This window comes from Homarus americanus, unplaced genomic scaffold, assembly GCF_018991925.1.
Source record: "Homarus americanus isolate GMGI-L3 unplaced genomic scaffold, GMGI_Hamer_2.0 scaffold23578, whole genome shotgun sequence".
NCBI classification, from domain to species: Eukaryota; Metazoa; Arthropoda; class Malacostraca; order Decapoda; family Nephropidae; genus Homarus; species Homarus americanus.
The window spans coordinates 5287381-5315081 of NW_024733231.1; the positions used below are offsets into that span (position 1 = coordinate 5287381).

Genomic DNA, 27701 nt, shown 5'->3' on the forward strand with positions numbered 1-27701 from the left:
ACACACACACACACACACACACACACACACCTTTCATTACACAATAATCAGTAATCATATCAACACCACCATTAAACCTCTGTCACCCGCCCTTCCCCCTCCCACAGTTAGCTTACTACCAGCGTGACCAACCCTCCCTCACCACTACCAGGGAGAGGGCGGAGGTGATCGGTGGAAGGAGGGAAGGAAGGGAGGAAGGAGGAAAGGAAATGAAATGAAGGGAAAAAGAAAAACCCAACACTAAAAATCTCCCTCCTAGGTCACAGCATCGTAAAAAAAAAAATAATTGTTTTTTCAGGTGAGATAATAACAAATCAAGGTATAGATGACAGTGCTAACCAACACTAAAGGGGCGGGGGAGATGAAGCGTGTTTAATATTTACGTTAGTTGTCAGGTGCCTTCAAGAGAGCCCCTCCCCCAACACCCATAAGGTCCATGTTAGGATTGTTGTTCTTGTTCTTCACTTTGTATGCTGTTAAATGATTTGTTCTTCACCTTGTTATCCGGTTGTGATGTTGTTCACTTTGTATCCGGTTAAGTGATTCGTTGTTCACGTTGTATGCTGTTAAATAAACTCCTTCCATTACAATCGTTAAGGGAGACGAAGTGTCCTGGTGTTGACAAATCCTCCTGCTATAAAGACAACGCCAGGATAGGCAGAAGGTGGGGAGGGAACGTTCGTCTGGCGTAACGCATCACTGGGAGGGGGAGGAAGGAAGGTACAGAGGACCATCGGACGCTGTTGAATGCTTGTATTGGCGATGAGACCCCTCAAGCGTGTGGCGTAGATTCCATAATGGCGTCAGGTAGAGGAGCAGTGTGAGGTCGTGTCAGCAATGGTTTCAGGTGACGACTGGGAAGGGAAGGTAAAACACACACACACACACACACACACTGGTTGACCCCACCGCTGCTACCACCTTCATAACAAGACCGTGGCCAATATGCGGAAGCTCCCAGGCAGGTGTTTGGTGCACACAAGAACGACCTTCTGGGCAAGGCCACACCCGAGCCACACACACACACACACACACACACACGACTCCATCCTAACCTTGTGAGTTTGTGTTTTTGGTTTAGTTAATTAAGGATCACCTATTTTTGGGGGTTAGGTTAGGACTGGTGTGTGTGTGTGTGGCTCTCTCTCTGTCTGTCTGTCTGTGTGTGTGTGTGTGTGTGTGTGTGTGTGTGTGTGTGTGTCTCTCGTCTGTGTGTGTGTTTGTTTGTTTTGGGGGGCAAGGAGGAAGGGGAGGGGGGGGGGCGGCTATTGCGGTGTTCGCGCAGGTGATGATGATGTTAGTGGCCTTGCAGGTAACCTTGAGTGACAGCCCTATGTGGGGAGTATCACCTGCACCACCACCTCGAATAACACAAACCATAACCAAAACAACCACACACCACAACAACACCTGAGGTCACACCAAGTCCTCCTGCCGCCACTAACAAGGAACACCTGTAAATTACGTAGAACAACAGCTTTGACCTTGCGTATGACGTCGTTTACAAAGTTGCGTATGACGTCGTTTACAAAGTTGCGTATGACGTCATATAAGTGTATCTATGGAAGCTCCCCAATAGAAATTCGTTGATTGGTTGATTTTTAGTGCGATTTTGACGCCACTGTAGAGAGAGAGAGAGAGAGCTACCAACACGACCACACCTGTCCACATATATCTACACCTGTCCACACTACACCCACACCTGTCCACACTACACCCACACCTGTCCACACTACACCCACACCTGTCCACACTACACCCACACCTGTCCACACTACACCCACACCTGTCCACCTCAATATATGTTAGTTGTCTACCTGTCATTTTAACTCTGTGTTTTAATTCATTGAGGCCACAAGGACAAGGTGCCCTGGGCGTCAAGCTGATCAACCAACACTGCTGCTACCTGTCAGCCACAACAACACAATCAAGACCCAAATGCATCAGTCGAATTTTCCCTTTAAAAACACCCAAATTTACGAGATTTTCCCTTTCGAAGTTCTTAATTCACGCCATTTTTCATTTAAAAGATGATAGTCACGTGATTTTCCTTTAAGATTAATTTCACGTAATTTTCCCTTTAAAAGTCTTCAGTTCACGCACGGAATCAATTCCCGTCACGTCTGCCAACCTTCAACAGTTAGCCAGCCAATCACGTCACTCAACCTATTACTAACCCAGCCAATCCCGACACTCAACCTATCACTAAGCCAACCAATCACGGCACACTCAACCCATTACTAAGCCAGCCAATCAAGACACTCAACCCATTATTTAGCCAGCCAATCACGATAAAGAGAGAAGGGGGGCAGGAAGGTAGGTAGGTCTGAGGAAGGCAAGGTTCACTCACGTGGTAGAGCTGGCCCTACCCCTGTAACCCTTCCCTCACCCCACTTACCCTGGCCCCCTCCCCCCATATGGCGGCACCTACTGTAGACACTAAATATACCCGGCCCTGCCTCACCCACGCTAACACCACATGGGGGGTCCTCGCTGCCGCCTACCAACAGGGCTGCCCCTCACTTGGCACCACTACCTTACCTTACCTAACCTTACCTTACCTTACCTTACCTTACCTTACCTTACCTTACCTAACCTAACCTAACCTAACCTTACCTTACCTTACCTAACCTAACCTAACCTAACCTAACCTAACCTAACCTAACCTAACCTTACCTTACCTTACCTAACCTAACCTAACCTAACCTTACCTAACCTAACCTTACCTTACCTAACCTAACCTAACCTAACCTAACCTTACCTAACCTAACCTAACCTTACCTAACCTAACCTTACCTTTCTATCTATCTATCTGTCAGTCTAATACTCTACCAAACAGCTTACCATCCAACTAGCCTCACCTACCTACCCAACCATCTACTAACTAATCTTACTTCTCTGGGCTAATGCTGCTCCTACCACAAAGCTTAAACCCTCATCCTCGCCCTAGCTTAGAATAGTCTTTCTTCACGCCACAGCTTAAACCGCCATCCTCGTCGTCACCACACGGCTTAAAACCGCCACCTTTATCTAAGCCTAAACTGTCATCTTCGCTTAAGCTTAAACCGCCACCAATATTTGAGCCTAAACCACCATCTTTGCTTAAGCTTCAATCACCACCTTCAAGATTCAACCGAAGTCTTCATCACATACCGCCATTCTCGCCTAAGCTTAAACCGCCAGCTTAAGGCCGTAACTCAGGTGAACCAAGCAGATGCGTTCTCGTCTTCCCCAAGCTGACAAAAACTTAAAACCGTCTTGGCCCAGATATTCCGTAGGTTAATACTGAAGTCACCTGAAGATTAGGCACCCCTTAGCTTATTACCTCCATCACCAACGCTCCCCTACCCCTCCATCACCAACACTCCCCCACTCCACCACCAACGCTCCCCTACCCCTCCATCACCAACACTCCCTACTCCTCCACCACCCAACGCTCCCTACCCTCCATCACCAACACCCCCCCACCAACGCTCCCCTACCCCTCCACCACCAACGCTCCCCCACCACCAACGCCCTCCCTCCACCACACCTGTATGATTTATAGACCATTTCCAGCACAACGCCATAACAAAACTGTAAATACAACGATCCAATTTGCCGAGCGGCCTTTTTTAAAATGTTCAATGTGGCATAACTCGGTGGCATCGAGACAAATGGTAGGGAGGAATGTTTATACCTGCCCTGCCCTGCCCTGCCCCCCAAGCAAGATCCCCTCAGCCAGGCCGCTCTCACTCACACACCGAGGGAGTATCTGTGGAGGCTCTCGGTACTCCCCTTGTGGTATTCCATCAAGGTCCTCCTCGACGTATAAACGACACTGGAATACCTTTAAGTAGCCCTTGACAAAACCTCCACGTGATACCCCAAGGTCCACCTCGATGATGGATCACCTGTAGTCCCCAGCGGTCCTCTACAACATAACCTAACCTACCTAATTGTCCTCACCTAAGCTACTCCTATGGATAGCGCAGGGGATAATTACCTTTAGTTACCCTTGGTTAGTGACGCTTTTTCCCGTCAGTAGCTCACCTGACGAAGGAGGGAACGACAGAAGGACCTTTCCCTTTATGAGGTAAGGTAGTAGGGTCGTATAGTGAGGGAAGTAGGTAGCGTGACTCGAGGGTGTGGGGGTGACCCCGTATATTAACACAGGCTCAGTACAAGTGTTGTATATAAAACACAACTGCGTGTTACAGCTTTTTACTAGTTGCATAAGAACATAAGAAAATAAGGAGTCTGCAATAGGCCGGTTGGCCTGTGCATGGCAGCTCCTGTCGAGAGTTACTACCACTCTCTATCATCCATGAATCTATCTAGCCTCCTTTAGAAACTTTCCAGAGTTCCCGCACTTACTACAAAGTTGCTAAGCTTGTTCCACTCGTCCACCACCCTATTTGTGAACCAGTTTCTTCCTATCTCCCTCCTAAACCTAAACTTATCCAACTTGAATCCGTTGCTCCGAATCCTATCCTGCTCGGATATTATAAGAACTTTATCTATATCCATCTAACCTGTGTTTGAAGTTATCCAGCGTATTCGAGTTAATAATGATATTTGGTAACTTGTTCCACTCGTCCACTACTCTATTTCCAAACCAATGTTTACCTATTTTGCGCATAAATCTAAATTTGTCTAATTTAAAACCATTGTTACGAGTTCGCTCCTGGTTGGATAGTTTGAGTACCTTTGTAATGTCCCCTTTGTTTAGCCCAGACTTCCATTTATACACCTCGATCATATCGCCCCTCTCATGTCAGTAAGAAAATTCACAACCAGGGGGAGAGTAGGAGGCAAGTGGAGGGCATGACAGGGATGGAGAGGGGTGTTGGGGGTCGTGGGAGTGGTGTAGGGGAATGGGAAGGAGTGAGGGGGATGGGAGGGGTGTGGGAGGGGTGGAGGTGGAGAGTAGGAGGCGAGGGAGGGGGGAGCCTTACCTGTACGTGTGGAAACACTTAAGAACCCCCCACCCCCACCCCTTCTTGTCTCTTTTATTACCTGTTACCTGCCCCGAGTCTTTTGTTTTCCTGGTGGTAATTCTTACAGTGTGTGGGGGTGAACACACACACACGTAAACAGAAGGTCCGGTAGGTAATTTCTCTCACAAACTTTGCGTATTTGTCGATCGCCTAGCCTAACCTAACCTGACCTGACCAATCGTAACACTGAATTTCTGACTATCACGCAAAAAAAAAAATGAATTTGTAAAAAAAAGTTACGTAGAAAGTCCCCCACCGTAAGTAACTTCCTGTGTGTGTGTGTATTATGTGTTGAGGGTATGTCTGTGTACTTCGTGTTGTATGTGTGTATTATGTGTTGAGGGTATGTCTGTGTACTTCCTGTGTGTGTGTGTATTATGTGTTGAGGGTATGTCTATGTACTTCCTGTGTGTGTGTGTGTATTATGTGTGTGAGGGTATGTCTGTGTACTTCCTGTGTGTGTGTGTGTATTATGAGGGTATGTCTGTGTACTGTGTGTGTGTGTGTATTATGTTGAGGGTATGTCTGTGTACTTCCTGTGTGTGTGTGTATTATGTGTTGAGGGTATGTCTGTGTACTTCGTGTTGTATGTGTGTGGTCGTTTATTTTATACAAACACTGAACAACCTGAAGATCATTAGACACACCACCTTATTCCACCAGTAATTAACCAATCACCTATACCATCTTAATCCAACCTTACGCTAACCTAATCCAACCACGCTCACCCAAACCTAAATATGACCCATTGCCATTTAAGAGCATCATGTGTCATAGGCGGCCATTTTTAAAACTCTTGTTCGATCACCTGAAGATTAAACACCCTGACACTACCGGGAAGGGGGGTATCAGGATAGCGTTAGGGTGGTAAACTTTCAGGTGAAACAAGCTGGGGGTGTCCAATCTTCAGGTGCTCTCCCCCAATAATGAAAAAGCCACTTGGGGAGGTGGGGGGGGGAGGAGTGTACAAGCCCCCTCCACCTCACCCTACGTACGGCAGTTTAGATTCAGTCATCATAAACGCTCATCACCCACACCTCTCTCTCTCTCTCTCTCTCTCATTAACAGCACACTAGACAAGGCGCAACAGACCTCACTCAGCAGGTGTGTACGAAGGAGGGGAGGGTGGTGGGGTGTGGGGAGGGGAGAGTGGTGGGGTGTGGGGAGGGGAGAGTGGTGGGGTGGGCTGAAGACGAGGAGGAGGAGGTCACCAGTGGGCGCGGCACCACCACCACCACCACGCCCACTCATTCAAACTGTCTGTCTGAGGGAGGCAGCTGGTTGCGCCTCCTCCCAGCTGCTGACTTGTCTTGGTAACTTTGTCTGCCTGTCGTTTCTATCAGTCTGAGGAACGTATAAGCCGTCCTCACAGCTGACTTGTGGGAACTATCACTCTATCTCCGAGGTAAACACGAGAGAGAGAGAGAGAGAGAGAGAGAGAGAGAGAGAGAGAGAGAGAGAGAGAGACACACACACCGGATGCCACGCTCTAATTTTGGCCACAATGATCTTAATGACTCACGGGAAGTATGTGTGTCGGGCGGAGGTAAAACACACTGATTCACCACCTGGGTGTAGCTTAAGGGTGTCCTACACTCTTACACCCCCCCACCTACACCTGGCCATGGATCTCACCACCACACATTTCCCCCACCCACTACACATACACCCTCTACATACACACCCACACAAACCTAAACCTCTCCCTATACACACCTACACCGTCCCACACACTTACACCCCCCTACATACACACCTATACTCCTTACACACATACCTACACCCCCTACACCCTCCACATACACTAAAACAACTGGGTGTAGCCTTGGGTGTATTGTATAATCTCCACCATAAACCAAAACCTACACATACACATTTTACACAACTGGGTGTAAGTCCAAGTTATCTTACACACACACACACACACAAACGAAACATTTACACTCCACCTACTGCCTCACCTCTACACAGCTGGGTGTCTTGTACTGAAGTTAAAGCGACACCCCCTACACAAGGAGGAGAATGAACGCGAGTGTTGTATCACAGTTCTGCCACCAATCACCGTGATACCTCTTACTACTGACACCACCACTATTACAATGACAACCACCATTACCAACACCACTACTAACACCATAACAATGACAACCACCATTACCAACACCACTACTAATACCATAACAATGACAGCCACCATTACCAACACCACTACTAACACCATAACAATGACAACCACCATTACCAACACCACTACTAACACCATAACAATGACAACCACCATTACCAACAACACTACTAACACCATAACAATGACAGCCACCATTACCAACACCATAACAATGACAGCCACCATTACCAACACCATAACAATGACAACCACCATTACCAACACCACTACTAACACCATAACAATGACAACCACCATTACCAACACCACTACTAATACCATAACAATGACAGCCACCATTACCAACACCACTACTAACACCATAACAATGACAACCACCATTACCAACACCACTACTTACACCATAACAATGACAACCACCATTACCAACACCACTACTAATACCATAACAATGACAGCCACCATTACCAACACCACTACTAACACCATAACAATGACAACCACCATTACCAACCATTAAGACTTAAATCTAGAGCAACCTATCATAACTTAATCCAACGTAACGTAACCTAAATCCAACGTAACCTCCCATAAGCTAACGTCACGAAACCTAACCTAAATCTAACGAAACCTTCAATAAACTAACGTATCGTAACCTAACCAGAATCTAACAGAACCTAAACCTAATCTAACGCAACCTAACTTAACCTAACCCCCAATCTAACGTAACCTAGACTAAATCTAACTAAACCCTGGAGGGAGGGAGGCAGGAGGGGGAGGGGGGGGAGGAAGAGGAGAGGGATGGTGGCTGAAGGTGTAAACAATAGAAAATCCAAACCAGTCTCCCGCAATTCACAGTGATACCCTTATGCGGCACCTGATATATGTACTATACATTTATCTCAAGGAAATATTATGTAACATTTAGTATCATCTGGAATAGTACAATAGCGCTTCCTGAGAAAATAAAACTCCGCCTGGTGACATCATTTATCACACCGATATTAACTTACCCAGCAGTACCTCTTCATACTATGAGCACCACTCAAATATTAAAATTACAGGTGGTCCAAAATGAAGCTCTAAGATTCGTCACAGACGACAGATACCCCTTCACCAGAACCACAGCCGAGATACATAGAGACCTGAGAATGAAACCCATCAACCAGCATCTGCACACCCTGGCCAGCAGAGTCTGGCAAAAGATAGAACCATCAGAGCAAGAACTCCTTCAAAGACTCCCACCAGATAACGACAACAACCATACATGGTTCCAAAAAGTTACCAAATCTCAAAAGGTCCATTACCACCCCCGATCTACACAGCCAGGCAATAGACAACCTCCCTAGACCAACATCCGCCAGTAGGGTCGGCGGAATATGAAATAAGGCCCTTAAAACACCCATGTATGGGTAGGATGTCTAGTGCCTGTACTGGCAGACAATAACTAACCCATGACACAACCTTAACACACTATTAGCTTAGCTAGGCGGTCAGCCCGCCCTCTCTTACCTCCTAAATTTCTGAACTATAACTTCCTTCCCCCACCTCTAATCTTCTTTCACCCCTCCTTCCTCTACAAAAAAAAATATATACATATTTTTTTTTCCTGGGGTACGACGATGGGGATGAAGGGGCCCAAGGGAGGGGGTGAGAGTGGTGATGAAGGAGTGAAGGAAGGGAGGGAGGGAGGGAGGGAGGAAGGAAGGGGCCCTGGAAGGTGTCCTAGGGAGGGAGGGAGTGGGTGAGGGGAGTGATGCAGGAAGGAAGGGAGGGAGGGGGCCCTGGAAAGTGTCCTAGGGAGGGAGTGGGTGAGGGAGGTGATGCAGGAAGGAAGGGAGGGGGAGGGGGGCCCTGGAAAGTGTCCTAGGAAGGGAGTGGGTGAGGGAGGTAATACAGGAAGGAAGGGAGGGGGAGGGGGCCCTGGATAGTGTCCCAGGGAGAGAGGGAGGTGATCAAGGAGGCCTTCCAAACTCCCATACAGTATATGAGATAGTGTATAGGTGTATAGGCCGTGTATGGCCAGTGTATAGGCTGTGTATAGGCTATTGTACTATTCCAGATGATACTAAATGTTACATAATACTTCCTTGAGATAAATGTATAGTATATATCAGGTGCAGCTCAGGTTCTCAACTGGCTCAGCCATGTTAATATTGTTATTATTATTCACTCTGTATCTGTGTTTTTCTGGCTAAATAAACTGCTTCAATTCAATTCAAATGTGTCTATGGAAGGAGAGAATGTGTCTATGGAGGGAGAGAATGTGTCTATGGAGGGAGAGAATGTGTCTATGGAGGGGGAGAATGTGTCTAAGGAGGGAGAGAATGTGTCTATGGAGGGAGAGAATGTGTCTATGGAGGGAGAGAATGTGCCTATGGAGGGAGAGAATGTGCCTATGGAGGGAGAGAAGGTATGTGAGGGAGGGAGGTTGTGGGTAGGAAAGGCCCCAAGGAGGAGGGATGAGGGAGGGTACAAGTCCTAGCATGGTGAGGGAGTCCTGACGAGGAGGAGGAGTAGAGGGAGAGGGATGGGTGATGGACAAGGTAGAAAGCTGCAGGTACGAGTTAGGGTGGGGGGAGAGGAGGAATGAAAGAGGGAGGGTGAGAGGGAGGGTGTACCGTCTCCTCACTGCAGGCCGTCCCCTCCCCCACCCACCCACCCTCAGTCCCCCAACACACCCACCCTCATATAAATCTTCCTCTCCCCCTCCCCCTCTCCATATAACACCCCGCCCCGCCCTCCCCTCCCCGTGCCCGTAAGGTCCCCGGGGCGGGCGTGTAGTGGACCCAGCGCTAGGGTCGCCCGCCTGCCCGCCCCACATACCCAACATTCCTACAAGTAGGTCACACTCACACACGCACATACATACACTCGCTCGCTCGGTTCGTTCGTTCCCTCGTTATCTCTCTCTCTCTCTCTCTCTCTCTCTCTCTCTCACACACACACACACACACACACACACACACACAAGTTATCAGGTGCCTTCAAGAGAACTCTGGCACTCAACTGGCTCGACCACGTCAATACTGTTGTTATTATCGCCTCAATCTGTCTTTTTCCGGCTAAATAAACTGTTTCAATATCAAAGACCGGTGAATCACAAACGGAGGCAACGAAACCACCGGACAAATGGGCCCCAGTCAAGGTAAGGTGGGGTCCAGTCTAAAGGTGAGGCCGTCTAAAAAGTGGGGTCCAGTTTTAAAGATGGGGTCCAGTCTTTAAAGTGGGGTCTGATCTAAAATGGTGAGGTCTAGTCTTGAAGGTTGGGGCCCTGATCTTAAAGATGTTACTTGTGGTTAAGGTTAGGTTGAGGTAGTGATGGTGGCAGTGTTAGTACTGGTCGTGGTGATGATAGCAGCTCTGGCAGTAGTGGTGGAGGCGAGAGACATGACAGCAAAGTGTGATAATACTGATAGTGGCTAGGACCCTGAGGTGAGGTGAGGTGGTGGGGTGGTGGGAGGTAAGGTAGGGGTTTAGGAGGGAGGTAGGAGGGGAAAGTGAGATGGGGTGGTTGTGGGAAGGTGGTGTGGTGGGGGGGGGGGAGAGGCAGAGCGGGCCAGCAAGCAACACTCAGTCGTCCTGTACTTCCGCTGGCGTCGTCTTGCCTCCAGGGCTGGATACATCCGTCCACTGCGAAATCCCTACCGGGTTGACCCATCCCACACAACACACCGAACACTGTCTTCCCTCCACACACACACACACACACACACACAACTACACCAGACGAACGTTCGCTTGTCTTAGATCAAGTTTTATTTTATTTTCTAACAAACAGCTACGCCAGACGAACCTTCGCTTGTCTTATACCAGGATTTTTTTTAACAAGGAACGAGGCTTCGGGCTGTCTCTCCCCAATAACTGCCGCTGGTGCCCAAGGAAATGTGTCGTGCACGAGTATGTGGTGGCGATAGGCGGCGGACCGTCAGACACTGTTGATTGCTCGTGCTGGCGCCGTGTCATGGTGCGGCGCCAGTTATATCCCCACTACAGTATACACTACGACAATAACCCAGCTTAAAACAATTAAATACAAGATTTAGCACAACCAAGTGAAAAATATCACACACACAGTAGAGAGTTATAGTGATAATGACACGAAGGAACAACAACCCGAGACAAGTTTTCCACGAATCGAGTCGCCAAAATGTAGCTCAGTGACTTGTACCCTGCTGCCATGACACCTCTGTGAACGGTGACCATGGGAGGGATGACATGAAGATTAGGCACCCCCAACTTTTTCACCTTCAGATCAACCAATAAAATGCTACTTGGGTTGGGTTGACTGGATTAGAATGGACTGCAATGGATTGGAAATGGACTGGGTAGGGTAAGGTAGGGTAGGGTAGGGTAGGGTAGGGGGTAGGGGGAGAGAGGGGTAGGGTAGGAGGTAAAGGTAGGGTAAGGTGGGTAAGGTAGGGTGGAGTAAGGTAGGGTAGGGTAGGTAGGGTAGAGGTGGGGTAGGGTAGGGTGGAGTGGGGTAGGTGGGTAGGGTAGAGTAGGATGGCAGAATGAGGTTTCTGGTCGAGGACTGAGGAAAGCTGGGAAGGAGAGAGGGGCGGGACAAGATGAGTCACGGGCGGGGTAAGATGAGTCACGGCGGGGTAAGATGAGTCACGGGCAGGGTAAGATGAGTCACGGGCGGGGGAAGATGAGTCACGGCGGGTAAGATGAGTCACGGCGGGGTAAGATGAGTCACGGCGGGTAAGATGAGTCACGGCGGACAAGATGAGTCACGGCGGACAAGATGAGTCTGGGCGGGACAAGATGAGTCACGGCGGGACAAGATGAGTCACGGCGGACAAGATGAGTCACGGCGGGGTAAGATGAGTCACGGCGGGGTAAGATGAGTCACGGCGGGTAAGATGAGTCACGGCGGGGTAAGATGAGCACCAGGCGGGTAAGATGAGTCACGGCGGGTAAGATGAGTCACGGCGGGTAAGATGAGTCACGGCGGGTAAGAGAGTCACGGGCGGGGTAAGATGAGTCACGGGCGGGTAAGATGAGTCACGGCGGGGTAGATGAGTCCGGGCGGTAAGATGAGTCACGGCAGGGAAGATGAGTCTGGGCGGGGTAAGATGAGTCACGGGCGGTAAGATGAGTCACGGCGGGTAAGATGAGTCTGGGCGGTAAGATGAGTCACGGCAGGAAGATGAGTCACGGCGGGGTAAGATGGTCACGGCGGGGTAAGATGAGTCACGGCGGGGTAGATGAGTCACGGCGGGTAAGATGAGTCACAGGCGGGTAAGATGAGTCACAGGCGGGGTAAGATGAGTCACAGGCGGGTAAGGATGAGTCACGGGCGGGGTAAGATGAGTCCGGGCGGGGTAAGATGAGTCCGGGCGGGTAAGATGAGTCCGGGCGGGTAAGATGAGTCACGGGCGGGGTAAGATGGTCACGGCGGGGTAAGATGAGTCACGGCGGTAAGATGAGTCAGGGCGGGTAAGATGAGTCTGGGCGTGATGAGTCACGGCGGGGTAGATGAGTCACGGGCGGGGTAAGATGAGTCACGGGCGGGGTAAGATGAGTCACGGGCGGGGTAAGATGAGTCACGGCGGGTAAGATGAGTCACGGGCGGGTAGATGAGTCACGGGCGGGTAAGATAGTCACGGCGGGGTAAGATGAGTCAGGCGGGTAAGATGAGTCACGGGCGGTAAGATGAGTCACGGCGGGGTAAGATGAGTCACGGGCGGGTAAGATGAGTCACGGCGGGTAGATGAGTCACGGGCAGGGTAAGATGAGTCACGGGCGGGGTAAGATGAGTCGGCGGGGTAAGATGAGTCACGGGCGGGTAAGATGAGTCACGGGCGGGTAAGATGAGTCACGGGCGGGGTAAGATGAGTCACGGCAGGAGATGAGTCAGTAAGATGTGGCAAGAGAGTCACGGCGTAAGATAGTCACGGCGGGGAGATGAAATCGTGAGAGGCGGTGAGGAAAAGGTCGGAGCAAAGGGTTGGATTGAAACAGTTTATTGTAGAAAAACACAGATACAGTGAATAATAATAACAATAAATGAACAGGCCAGTTGAGAACCTGAGCTGCACCTGATATATACTATACATTTATCTCAAGGAAGTATTATGTAACATTTAGTATCATCTGGAATAGTACAATAGCATGGTGGTAATAAGAACATGTTACAGTTATCACTTCAATATTTTTTAATTTTATTTATTTATTTATATATTTAAATTACAATGGAATTGAAAAACCTAAGTATAATGGGGGAGCAGTACAACCTGGGTTGTACAGTAATAAGGTTGAACAAGAGGACAGAGCTGTCAGGATTATGTCTAGTTGGCAATTATGTTTATTGCCATGGTAATTACTTATCTATTTACATGATAATTTCCGATAAAACGATGGAGCAGGGTGAATGGCAATGAGAAGGTCTGGGCGGGGCGGGGGGCGGGGTTGGGGCCAGGGATGGGGCCCCCAACATAGGGTGGCTAAGGCCCAAGAGGTGGCTGGGTCACAGTCTAGACGCATTTATAGTTTACAAACACCAACCCAGCCAAGTGACGCACCCCCCACCCTCTCAACCCTCTCACACGGTTCTCTCCTCTCATCAGCTTCTCCCTCAGTCCACCATCACCACCACACACCGTCACAACACCACCACACCTACCTACCCTCTCACTACCTTCTCCCTCACTCCATCACCACCACAACACATCAGTACAACACTTACCTTCACCTCTCCAACGCCGCCACCCACCACCTAACGCCACCTTCACCTATACTAAGGCACCTGACGCAACTCACCTGAAAGAGAGAGAGAAATAACAAAATATTAATTACATTATCACCTCTGACTGACATATCGCATTTTAATTAATCCCCTGAGTATGATAATGATTTAACACTTGGAGTATGATGACAACTTGAGTAAGATGACTTAACACCTAGAGTATGATGACTTAACCGCTTGAGTAGAATGACTTAACCCTCTGAGTATGATGACAACCCCAGAGTATGACAACAACAACAACAACAACAACAACAACAACAACAATAATAATAAGTGTATAATTATAATTTTAAGGTTTATTAGTATTTTCAGGTAACAATTAGTTACTCTCTCTTTTTCTTTCTTTCTCTCTCCACGTAATGTTGGTCGACGGTATAATAAAAAAAATATGAATGAATGAGAGAGAGAGAGAGAGAGATTACGTCCCCGTAAACAAATTTACATTAACACACACACACACACACACACACACACACACACACACACACACACACACACCTTACAGACATATGTAAACACACACCCATACATAGACAGAAACAGACACATACAGTAACACACACATACGCCCAGACACACACAAGACACCTAGTCCAATAACAGACACACACAGACGTACCACCATGACACTACTACTACTACTTTGGTGTCACCCGGAATCGAGTATGACGATCATCCAGCTATGGTAAAATGATATGGGTTATTAGGGACGTCACCTAGGTTAGTGGGTTCTGAGGTGACTAAAGAGACCGATACGGGACCCGCAGCGTCGTCCACATTCGTTGCACATGTGGAGGGCTACATCTACTGTGGGAGGAGCGGTGGCAGCGTCTCTCTCTCTCTCTCTCTCTCTCTCTCTCTCTCTCTCTCTCGCGCGCACACACACACACACACACACACACACACACACACAATCTTCCGGGTGTCGAGGAGGTTCACTAAAAATGGAACGAGACAACGAAGAACGGTACTCCAGCCAAAGCATAATTATTATTAGGTACGGTCTAAATGTACCCCACCTCAACGGTACTGGCCTGTTACAACGGTACTGGCCCTCTGTTACAACGGTACTGGCCAAGTTACAACGGTACTGGCCAAGTTACAACGGTACTGGCCCTCTGTTACAACGGTACTGGCCAAGTTACAACGGTACTGGCCCTGTTACAACGGTACTGCCCCTCTGTTACAACGGTACTGGCCCTCTGTTACAACGGTACTGGCCAAGTTACAACGGTACTAGCCAGTTACAACGGTATTTCGTCCTGTTACAACGGTACTGGCCCTGTTACAACGTACTGGCTAGTTACAACGGTACTTCGCCCTGTTACAACGGTACTGGCCCTCTGTTACAACGGTACTGCCCTCTGTTACAACGGTACTGGCCCTGTTACAACGGTACTGGCCAGTTACAACGGTACTGGCCCTCTGTTACAACGGTACTGGCCAAGTTAGTACTGGCCCTGTTACAACGGTACTGCCCTCTGTTACAACGGTACTGGCCAAGTTACAACGGTACTGGCCAAGTTACAACGGTACTTCGCCCTGTTACAACGGTACTGGCCAAGTTACAACGGTACTGGCCCTGTTACAACGGTACTGGCCCAGCGTTACAACGGTACTTCGCCCTGTTACAACGGTACTGGCCCTCTGTTACAACGGTACTGGCCAATCTGTACTCAGCCCTCTGTTACAACGGTACTGGCCCTGTTACAACGGTACTGGCCAGTTACAACGGTACTTCGCCCTGTTACAACGGTACTGGCCCTCTGTTACAACGGTACTGGCCAGTTACAACGGTACTGGCCAAGTTACAACGGTATTGGCCTCTGTTACAACGGTACTGGCCCTCTGTTACAGTACTGGCCCTCTGTTACAACGGTACTGGCCAAGTTACAACGGTACTGGCCCTCTGTTACAACGGTACTGGCCAGTTACAACGGTACTGCCCTCTGTTACAACGGTACTGGCCCTGTTACAACGGTACTGGCCTGAGTTACAACGGTACTGGCCCTGTTACAACGGTACTGCCCTCTGTTACAACGGTACTGGCCCTCTGTTACAACATTGCCCTCTGTTACAACGGTACTGGCCCTCTGTTACAACGGTACTGGCCAAGTTACAACGGTACTGGCCCTGTTACAACGGTACCGGCCGGTTACAACGGTACTGGCCCTGTTACAACGGTACTGGCCAAGTTACAACGGTACTGGCCCTCTGTTACAACGGTACTGGTCCTGTTACAACGGTACTGGCTGGTTACAACGGTACTGGCCAGTTACACGGTACGCCCTCTGTTACAACGGTACTGGCCCTCTGTTACAACGGTACTGGCCCTGTTACAACGGTACTGGCCCTCTGTTACAACGGTACTGGCCAAGTTACAACAATAGTACTCCCTCTGTTACAACGGTACTGGCTCTGTTACAACGGTATGACCAAGTTACAACGGTATGGCCCTCTGTTACAACGGTACTGGCCCTCTGTTACAACGGTACTGACCCTCTGTTACAACGGTACTGACCAAGTTACAACGGTACTGACCCTCTGTTACAACGGTACTGGCCCTCTGTTACAACGGTACTGACCAGTTACAACGGTACTGGCCCTCTGTTACAACGGTACTGGCCCTCTGTTACAACGGTACTGTCCATCTGCTTTAACTGTCTGCATTTCTATTTCTCTCTCATGTTTTTTCTTTGTTTGTTCCGTCTGTTTCTGCCTGCCTGTCTGTGTCTGTCTGTCAGTTTATTTTACTGTCTTTATATTTGTCTATGATTTCTTTCCATTTCCGCTTGTTTCTTCCGTCTCTCTCTCTCTCCCCCTCTCCTCTCTCTCTCTCTCTCTTACAAAAACAAACAAAAAAAACAAAAAAAATTAATCTTATTTTTCTCCACTCGTGTTGTTGTTTTCTGAGTTATGTTATTTAATCTCTGACACACACACACACACACACACACACACACACACACACACACACACACACACACACAGTTGCCAGGTAGCAATAAAACACCAAACAACCTCTTACATAACCCAACCTAACCAAATCAGGTAAAATAAGCTGGGTATGGGTGGCATGGGGTAGGAGAAGGGGTTCGGGGTATGGGTTAGGGTGGGGTAGGGGTGGTAATCTATGTGATGACTTCCGGTTTACGGGGAATAATTCATATTCGAGATGCACTGGTCATCACCCCGCCAGCACTGAGGGGTAGGGAGTAGGAAAAAAGGGAGAGGTAGGATAAGGGAGGGGTATGGAAGAGGGTGGGAAGAGGTAAGGGAGAGGAGAGAAGTAAGAAAGAGGGGGTAAGAAGAAAAAGGTGTGGTGGAGGAGGGGAGGGGAGGGAAGGAGGGAGGGAAGGAAAGGAGGAGGGAAGGAGGGGAGGGAAGGAAAGGAGGGAGGGAAGGAAAGAAGGGGAGGGAAGGAAAGAAGGGGAGGGAAGGAAAGGAAAGGCGGGGAGGGAAGGAAAGGAGGGGAGGGAAGGAAAGAAGGAGGAGGGAAGGAAAAGAAGGAGGAGGGGAGGGAAGGAAAGGAGGAGGGGGGAAGGAAAGAAGAAGGGAGGGAAGGAAAGGAGGGGAGGGAAGGAAAGAAGGGAGGAAGGAAAAGGGAGGGGAGGGAAGGAAAGAAAGGGGGGGAAGGAAAGGAGGGGAGGGAAGGAAAGGAGGAGGAGGGGAGGGAAGGAAAGGAGGAGGAGGGGAGGGAAGGAAAGGAGAGGAGGGGAGGGAAGGAAAGGAGGGGAGGGAAGGAAAGGAGGAGAGGGAAGGAAAGAAGAAGGAGGAGGGAAGGAAAGAAGGAGGGAGGGAAGGAAAGAAGGAGGAGGGGAGGGAAGGAAAGGGAGAGGGGGGAAGGAAAGAAGAAGGGAGGGAAGGAAAGAAGGGGTGGGGGAGAGGTTTTGCTGGACGGGGCGTGGCTAAGGGTCCCGCCTCCCACCACGGCCTCAACCAGGAGGAAGAAGGGAAGAGGAGGAGGAGAGGCGCAGGTCACTGACTCTGTGGTGGCTGCCGCTCAGGTTTTTTGGTGCGGATTATGTCTGAATGCCAACCACCCACCCCCTCCTATGCCTCGTAATTACGCCCACTGCACCCACCTCCCCATTGTGCCCACTTCTATTCTCCCCATTTGCACCTCCCCACTCCCCACCCATTCTCTTTCCTCCCCCTGTCCTTTCTTATCATTCATTCTCCTCTCCTCTCTTTCTCTCCCACTCCATAATCCCCACCACATGCCCACTCCACACTCAGCCCACCTACTCCACCATACCTGCCCACTCACTCATAAATGTCTCTGTGATGTCGTCGCTCAGTCAATCAGTCAAGTGTATAGGCGGAGACTGGACTTACTGACGCAGCCCCATGTAAAACAGGTAGTTACAGGTAGGTAGATGTACAGGTACTATACAAGTCCAGACAGAGAGGCAAGGTGGGGGAGGAAGGAAAGGAAGAGAAAATGAGAGGAAGGAAGGAAGAGGAGGAAAGGAAGAGAAGGAGGGGAAGGAACGGGGGTGTAGAGAGGGCAACACAGTCCAGTCAGGCTACAGGTGGGGGCTCAATGCAGTGTCCAGATGTCCTGAGTCCCAGCCCCCCCCCCACACACCGAGGAGAGGGGGGGGAGGTAGAGTGGGGAGGTGGAGAGTGGGAGATTAAGCAGGGCAGGGCAGGGCAGGGCAGGGCAGGGCAGGGCAGGGCAGGGCAGGGGTAGGATAGGGTAAGTAGGTTGTAGGTTAGGGTAGTGAGGTGAGGTGAGGTGAGGGAGGTGGAGCAAGGTGAGGTAAGGTGAGGTGAGGAGGTGAGGCGTGAGGTAAGGTGAGGTTCATTATTAGTTAAAACTTCCGGTGTCGTGTAGCGGCGGCGATGACGTCACGTTACTCATTCATTCTCCCGAGAATTGTTGAACTGGCCATTCCCCCACCCTACCCTCCCCAACCTAGTCCTCCCCTGTCCTGTCTAACCCTGCCTCTCCCCCAGCCTATTCCTGCTCCTCCCTGTCCTGTCCCTCCCTGCCTCCCCCTGCCCAGCCTAGTCCTGCTCCTCCCCCGTCTTGTCTAGCCCTGCCTCCTCCCAGCAACTACCTCACCTCCCCCCTCATGTGGCAGATAAGCCGGGGTGTCTAATCTTCAGGTGATCCTACTCGATATTTAACACTGCTTGCACCACGCGTGAAAAAATGGATAAATATTTAGTTCCAGTATTTATCAAGTCTTATCAATATTGTTATCATTGATCACTACTAAAAACAACAACACTACAACTACTTACAACAACAACTAACAACAACCACCGTCTTATAGGTAAACAAACAAGTCTCAGGTCCACTGTTAAGCGTCAACAAGATAGTCGGGTTCATAAGGCTGAACCCCGAAACCTCGAACCCCTTACTGTCATTCTTGAAGCAGTGAAACCTTAAGTGAGCACCTGAACCCCAGAGAGCGGTGGTGGTGGTGGTGGTAGATGTGGTGGTGGTGGTAGATGTGGATAGGGTGGTGGTGGTAGATAGGTGGTGGTGGTAGATGGTGGTGGTGGTAGATAGGGTGGTGGTAGATGGGTGGTGGTGGTAGATAGGTGTGGTGGTAGATGGGTGGTGGTGGTAGATAGGGTGGTGGTGGTAGATGTGGTGGTGGTGGTAGATAGGGTGGTGGTGGTAGATGTGGTGGTGGTGGTGAGATAGGGTGGTGTGGTGGATGTGGTGGTGGTGGTAGAGGTGGTGGTGGTGGATGGTGGTGTGGTGGTAGATGGTGGTGGTAGATGTGGTGGTGGTTGATAGGGTGGCGATGGTGTTTTCAGGCGGCGGCGGCGTCGTAGGTGCTTGTGGCGGCGGAGTGGTGTTTGTGGCGCCGGTGGTGTTTGTGGCGGCGGTGGTGTCTGTGGCGTCGGCGGCGGTGGTGTTTGTGGCGGTGGAGGCTGTCGCGTGTGGCGGCGGCCGTAATATTGCGTCAGCAGCGGCCGTAATAGGTTCTGTGGCAGCGGCATGTTTGCGGCGGTGGCGATGTGTTTGTGGCGGTGGCGATGTGTTTGTGGCGGCGGCGATTGTTTGTGGCGGTGGCGATGTGTGGCGGCGGCGTGTGTTTGTGGCGGCGATGTGTTTGTGGCGGCGGCGATGTGTTTGTGGCGGCGGTGATGTGTTTGTGGCGGCGGTGATGTGTTGTGGCGGCGGTGATGTGTTTGTAAAGAGTTTAGCGGTGATGGTGACATAATGAGTGGAAGGGGGACGGTGAAGGAAGGGAGAGAGAAGGAAGGAAGGAAGGAACACAGTTTTCAAGGTACCGCCATTGAGGAGTATTTTAAGACGACTCTCTCTCTCTCTTCTCTCACACACACATACACACACGCAAACTATAATATATACATATCAGAGCATATAAACATACATACATACACAGCCCACGTAACCGTGTATGGACGTACATGGACAAGAATGTGTGTGTGTGTGTGTACTAGAGATGGATGGATGAAGGGAAGGAGGGAAGGGGGAGGGAGGGGGGGAGGAAGGGGAGGGAGGGGAGGAGGGGGGGAGGGTGTCCGTGCAGTGGGTACTGCCAGAGGTCGCAGAGAGAATAGCTAGTAGGGGTATTGAGTCCCACACACACACACACACACACACGAGACTGAGGATGTAAGAAGGTGTACATAACAAGACCGCCTTTCCTGACGTAACTGATGGAAGCATTTTACCCGTATACATGTAATATGGAGCCAATGAAAAGAGTTCTTGGTCACACGCGTTAAGACAGTCATGTGTGTGTGATGCTCAAGGTTACATTTCAACACTTCTTACCCGGGGAGGGGGAGGGGGGGGGGGCGACATTTGAATATGTACCACACGATCTTCACAGAAGGAAAAACTTACCCCCAGACTTGGACCTCCTGTACCTTGGTAATACAATCCTCAAACGCGATAAAAAATACCTAATTCCTCGGAGTTATTGTTTATGAGAAACTTAACTGGAGAAACCACATACAAGCCATTCACAGTAAAGTCAATAAACAGTGCGGTATCATGTATCACTCGACAGTCACTCACCCTCACAGCAATGAAAGAAATCTATCATGATCTTGTTTACCAACACCTGATACACTGTTACACACTATGGGGGGCCTCTGGCTCTTCAAAAACACAATCTCTGGTTACTGCACAAAAGAGAGTTGTACGGACAATGACCGACTTGAAAAAACAGATCACACAAACGAAAAATTTGCTATATTGAAAATTTTAAAATTCGAAGATATTAACACCTACTGCTGTGCCCTCTTTGTTTACAAATCTATCAATCACTTGCTTGACAATAATTATTTCCAGTTCCGGAATAATCAGAGATACAACTTAAGGCACCCAGAGCTACTAAGACCACCCCCCAGCGCTCCTCTCAGTCCCAGACCTCCATAAAATACCATGGTGTGAAGGTGTGGAACAACATACCCCCACCCATCCCAGCAAAGACTACGCTCCCTTCCTTTAAATCACCTCTTAAAAAATATCTATTGTCTAAGTATTAATATTTCGTGTAACACCTACTATATTTACAGTACCTGCTTTTATTGTACCACCAAAACCATTTTATCGGAAATTATCATGTAAATAAATAAGTAATTACCATGGCAATAAACATAATTGCCAACTAGACATAATCCTGACAGCTCTGTCCTCTTGTTCAACCTTATTACTGTACAACCCAGGTTGTACTGCTCCCCCATTATACTTAGGTTTTTCAATTCCACTGTAATTTAAGTATATATAAATAAATAAATAAAATTAAAAAATATTGAAGTGATAACCGTGGTAACATGTTCTTATTACCACCATGCTATTGTACTATTCCAGATGATACTTAATGTTACATAATACTTCCTTGAGATAAATGTATAGTATATATCAGGTGCAGCTCAGGTTCTCAACTGGCTCAGCCATGTTAATATTGTTATTATTATTCACTCTGTATCTGTGTTTTTCTGGCTAAATAAACTGTTTCAATTCAATTCAACAGGTTACAAGAATTCTGGCGCCTTAAAACACACACACACACACACACACACACACACTGACCACCACGACCATCACCACGACCTCATCTGCAAATTTGGTAAGAAGCTTCTACACCGGCTCCTACTACCACCTGAGATCCCTTGTCCGAGAATTGCTGTTCGACACCACAACTGCATCCAGCCCATACGTGCACGAACTGATCGCTATAAGAACAGCCCAGTCCCAACCATTGTAAAAATTATCAATAACTTGTAATAAACCAGTGTATTCACTCCCAGTAAACACTGCTCCTTACACTATCACTATGTTGAAATGAACTGTAGTTTGAGCTTTTCCCCATCTAGTTATTATATATCTTATTTGTGTCACTTATGTTACTTGTATATTATTTGTAATTCGTAACCCATTCCCCAAATATGTAACTGTATATTTTCAGCCTTCTGGCTGCCAAGCTCTTTCAATAAACCGTTAATTATTATTATTATTATTACACACACACCCCTGGTCACCACAATAGCTCTTTAACGACACTGCATCACCCTGGCAGAACAACAACAAACAAACAACACGACCGACAGACACCCTACACCCTGGCACACATCATGAGATAACCCCTCCCTCCCCCCTCCCCCCCACCCTCTACTTGTCTCCCGGAAACGACGGTGACGTGGGCGTGACGCACTACACAACACCGCGTGAACGTCATACGAAGAAGCCAGAGTTTTAACCCATCAACCTTCATGACGCAAACAACGCTAGAGACGCAAAAATCAACGCAGCCTAAACAAACACGCCAGTAACACAATTATGACGTAGCCACATGGGGCCATGGCCCTCTTGATGGGAACATGGAACATTTTTATCGAATCCTAACCTAACACCAAGCTAATCTAACCTAACACCAAGCTAATCTAACCTAACACCAAGCTAATCTAACCTAACACCAAGCTAATCTAACCTAACACCAAGCTAATCTAACCTAACACCAAGCTAATCTAACCTAACACCAAGCTAATCTAACCTAACACCAAGCTAATCTAACCTAACACCAACTTAACCTAACGCTAACCTAACAGCAACTTAGTCTAACCTAACACCAACCTAACCTAACCTGACCTGACCTAACTTCAGCAGGTAGCGTCAGGGTGTTTAATCATCAGGTGAGACAAGCCGAGGTGTGAAAGAAAGAAAGAAAGAAAGAAAGAAAGAAAGAAAGGGAAAGAAAGAAGAAGCTAGACAAGGAAAATAGAGGAGGAATGGGAAAGATAAGGAGGGAGGGGAGAGGAGGAGGAGGAAAGTCAAGATGGCGGACGAACGGGAGGCGGTAGCAACTTTGGGAAGTGTGAAATATGTCTCCCCAGCCGTCCCTCCTCCCCTCTCCCCAGCCGTCCCTCTTCCCCTCTCCAAAGCTGTTCCCCTCCTACCCCTCTCCCCAGTCGCCCCTCCCTTCCCCAGTGGCCCCTCTTCCCCCCTCCAAGCCTCTTTCACCCCAACCATCGACCCCCCTCCTACTCATCCCGTTGTTACACACACACACACACCCCTTGAACATGTACACGAGACGAATATGTGTCACTGGAGCTATACGCACATGTGTACAATACCTACAGCATACTTAATTCTCACCATAAACAATACTCACCATAAATTTTTTCACCATAAAGAGAGAGAGAGAGGAGAGAGAGAGAGAGAGAGAGAGAGAGAGAGAGAGAGAGAGAGAGACGACCTGCATGACGATAACAGCACAATAGACACTTAAAATAAACCGGATTGGTGTCGACCCAACCGTGAGGGTAGGGGCAGGACAAGGCGTGGGTGGGGTAGACATGTAGTAGGTAGGCAAGGCGTGGGTAGGTAGGCCAAGGCGTGGGTAGGGTAGGCCATGGGTAGGTAGGCCATGTGGATAGGTAGGCTGGCTATGGGTAGGTGTAGGCCACATGTGGGTAGGACAGACAAGGTGTGGGTAGGGTAGGCAGGCGGTAGGACAGGACAAGGTGGTAGGTAGCGTTGGGTAGGGTAGGCCATGGGTAGAGGCCACAGTAGGGAAGACATGCAAGTAGTAGGCCAAGGTGGTAGGTAGGCCAAGGCAGTGGGTAGAAGACAAGGCGTGGGTAGGGTAGGCCAATGGGTAGGACAGACAAGGCGTGGTAGGTAGGCCAAGGCGTGGGTAGGTAGGACAAGGCGTGGTAGGGTAGGCCAAGGCGTGGGTAGGTAGGCCAAGGCGTGGGTAGGTAGGCGCACGTGGGTAGGGTAGGCTATGTAGGTAGGCCAAGGCGTGGGTGGGTAGGCCAAGGAGTGGGTAGGGTAGACCAAGGAGTGGGGTAGGTAGCCAAGGCGTGGGTAGCCAAGGCGTGGGTAGGTAGGCCAAGGCGTGGGTAGGTAGGCCAAGGCGTGGGTAGGACAAGGCGTGGGTAGGGTAGAAGACCACAGGAACCCATAAAGGAAGAACCCCATAAGAGCAGTAGCCTGGGGATCCTGCTGGTTTATGGCTTATACCTGCCCTGCCCCATCTTCAGGCCTACACGTCCCCACCTGTGTCCTGTAAAGCCCCGCCCTGCCCCATCGACAGGCCTACACATCCCCACCCGTGTCCCGTTGCCCCCGCCCCATCTTCAGGCCTACACGTCCCCACCTGTGTCCTGTAAAGCCCTGCCCCGCCCCATCGACAGGCCTACACGTCCCCACCTGTGTCCCGTTAAGCCCCGCCCCATCTTCAGGCCTACACGTCCCCACCTGTGTCCTGTAAAGCCCCGCCCTGCCCCATCTTCAGGCCTACACGTCCCCACCTGTGTCCTGTTAAGCCCTGCCCTGCCCCATCGACAGGCCTACACGTCCCCACCTGTGTCCTGTAGCCCCGCCCGCCCCATCGACAGGCCTACCGTCCCCACCTGTGTCCCGTTAAGCCTGCCCCGCCCCATCGACAGGCCACACGTCCCCACCTGTGTCCCGTTAAGCCCCGCCCCATCGACAGGCCTACACGTCCCCACCTGTGTCCTGTTAAGCCCGCCCCGCCCCATCGACAGGCCTACACGTCCCCACCTGTGTCCTGTTAAGCCCGCCCCGCCCCATCGACAGGCCTACACGTCCCCACCTGTGTCCCGTTAAGCCCGCCCCATCGACAGGCCTACACGTCCCACCTGTGTCCTGTTAAGCCCCGCCCCGCCCATCGACAGGCCTACACGTCCCCACCTGTGTCCTGTTAAGCCCCGCCCTGCCCCATCTACAGGCCTACACGTCCCCACCTGTGTCCCGTTAAGCCCGCCCCCATCTACAGGCCTACACGTCCCCACCTGTGTCCTGTTAAGCCCCGCCCCATCGACAGGCCTACACGTCCCCACCTGTGTCCCGTTAAGCCCGCCCCGCCATCACTTAATACAACCACATCAACTTAATGGACATAAACCAAACATAACCTAACCATAAGAAGGCCGTGAATATAATTAAATACATGACCTGCACCCGTACCTGAGGTCAAGAGGTGGCACCCCATCCTGGCACTCTTACCTGTAGAGACAGAGAGAGAAACATATTAATTAATGGTCCATATTAACAGGTAAAATTATATGTGTGGTGGTGGTGTGTGTGTGTGTGTTTACGATGTTTACATGCCTTAAAGAATCGGTCATGGGCAGTTTTTAAATGTGTATACAAATTTAAACACACACACACACACACAACTGACCTACTACACAGAGCAATATTAACAATTACAACTACGATTAATTGAAAACTAAAAATAGAGGTTAAAAATCTAACCTTAATCCACCCTGACAACACGACAGACTTTCTCCCTCACCTACCCCCTTATTACACCCTGTCCCTCCCTCCCTCACCTACCCCCTTATTACACCCTGTCCCTCCCTCCCTCCCTCACCTACCCCCTTATTACACCCCTGTCCCTCCCTCACCTACCCCTTATTACACCCTGTCCCTCCCTCACCTACCCCTTATTACACCCTGTCCCTCCCTCACCTACCCCTTACACCCTGTTCTCCTCCCTCTCTCCCTCACCCCAGTTACACCGACAACAGCCTAAGCCTTTGCTGTCGACAACGTTAAGCCGATAAAACGTACTCGGTAATCGCCGCCGACAACGTAACCCGACAACGCATACTCACTCTTTGCCGCCGCCGACAACGCTAACACAAGCAGACGTATTCGGTCTTAACCACCACCGAACGAAAACCCGACGTGTACTCACTAAATCTTCGCCGACAACCCGTACTCAGTTGATGCCGCCGACAACGTAATCCCCGACAACCCATACTCAGTTTATGCCGCCGACAACGTAATCCCGACAACCCGTACTCAGTTGATGCCGCCGACAACGTAATCCCCGACAACCCGTACTCAGTTTATGCCGCCGACAACGTAACCCCGACAACCCGTACTCAGTTTATGCCGACAACGTAATCCCCGACAACCCGTACTCAGTTTATGCCGCCGACAACGTAATCCCCGACAACCCGTACTCAGTTTATGCCGCCGACAACGTAATCCCCGACAACCCGTACTCAGTTTATGCCGCCGACATCATGGCTAATTTCACCTGAATATTCAACACCCAAACGCTACCAGGTGGGGGAATTATAGGTTTGGTTAGGTTAGATTAATTTAGCGTTAGGCTAAGTTAGCGTTAGATTAAGTTAACTTAGGTTAAAGGGAAAGGCAACTACAGAAGCTATATTTGGTTAGGTTAGGTTAGGTTAGGTTAAGATTCGGAGGAGGGAGCTAATCTCAGTGGCCTGTGGTGCTCCCAGGGAAGAGCGACCATCAAACACATCAGTGATACACGCACGCACACACACACGCACACACACGCGTACGCACGCACGCACGCGCAGCCACACACACACACACACACACACACACACACACACACACACACACACACACACTTACTTGAAGACGATGGAGGGTGAAAGAAGATGAGGTGGGGAAAGGAAGTTATAGTTCGGAAACTGAAGAAATTTAGGAGGTAAGAGAGGGCGGGCTGACCGCCTAGCTGCTTAATAGTGTGTTAAGGTTGTGTCATGGGTTAGTATTGTCTGTCGGTACAGGCACTAGACATCTTACCCATATGGGTGTTTTTAAGGCCTTATTTCATATTCCGCCGACCCTGCTGGCGGATGTTGGTCTAGGAGGTTGTCTATTGCCTGGCCGTGTAGATCGGGGTGGTAATGACCTTTTGAGATTTGGTAACTTTGGGAACCATGTATGGTTGTTGTCGTTATCTGGTGGGAGTCTTTGAAGGAGTTCTTGCTCTGATGGTTCTATCTTTTGCCAGACTCTGCTGGCAGTGCAGCTGCTGGTTGATGGGTATTATTCTCTGGTCTCTATGTATCTCGGCTGTGTCCTGACAGGGCGCTCCAAGACGTTACCGGAGGAGGAAGGGGGGGTGAGGGGGAAAGAAACTGTGTGCTGATTGGAGGGAGGAATGGAGAAGAGGAGGAAGGGAGGAGGAAGAGAGACGTATAGGAGGGAGGGAGAGACATAGGGAAGGAAGGTGATGCTGTCGTCTCAAGCTGTTTCACTAGTTGTCACGTGAGAACTCGGCGTGGAGAATGTGTCGCGAGGGAGGTAAGTGGAGGGAGGTAAGGTGGCGAGGGGGAGGTAGGAGGTGAGAGGCCGTCATTAAGAGCTGTCGTTTTGGTGAGGGGAAGGGGGGGTGAGGTGATAATGTCGGGCGCGTCACGTAGTTTTGGGGTTCGTGGTACCGGAGTTAATATATTCTTCCTAGGAACCTTCCATACACACCCACAACTGATCAAATGAGACCCTCCCTCCTACAGAGAGAGAGAGAGAGAGAGAGAGAGAGAGAGAGAGAGAGACTTAAAACCCAATGGTTAGGATAGGGGCCCATTT

The 27701-nt window shown here is 49.7% G+C and overlaps 2 protein-coding genes across 3 annotated transcripts in view; one reads left to right on the top strand and one right to left on the bottom strand.

Annotated features, from left to right (window-relative positions):
* Positions 1-27701, bottom strand: part of LOC121869614 (serine/threonine-protein phosphatase 4 regulatory subunit 1-like) — a 196078-nt gene that overhangs the window by 122482 nt on the left and 45895 nt on the right. The gene's annotated exons all lie outside the window — the stretch shown is intronic.
* Positions 19627-24941, top strand: LOC121869484 (proline-rich extensin-like protein EPR1). The gene is made up of 2 exons (XM_042370838.1): positions 19627-19865; positions 24353-24941. Exons 1-2 carry the CDS (start codon positions 19627-19629, stop codon positions 24939-24941), a joined length of 828 nt encoding a protein of 275 aa, XP_042226772.1.

Excerpts from the sequence above, each read along its gene's own strand:
- LOC121869484 (XM_042370838.1), top strand. The coding sequence starts at position 19,627 with ATGGTGTTTTCAGGCGGCGGCGGCGTCGTAGGTGCTTGTGGCGGCGGA. Across the intron at positions 19,866-24,352 it reads GTTTGTGGCGGTGGCGATGT|GCCTACACGTCCCCACCTGT; the intron begins GTTTGTGGCGGC and ends CCCCATCTTCAG.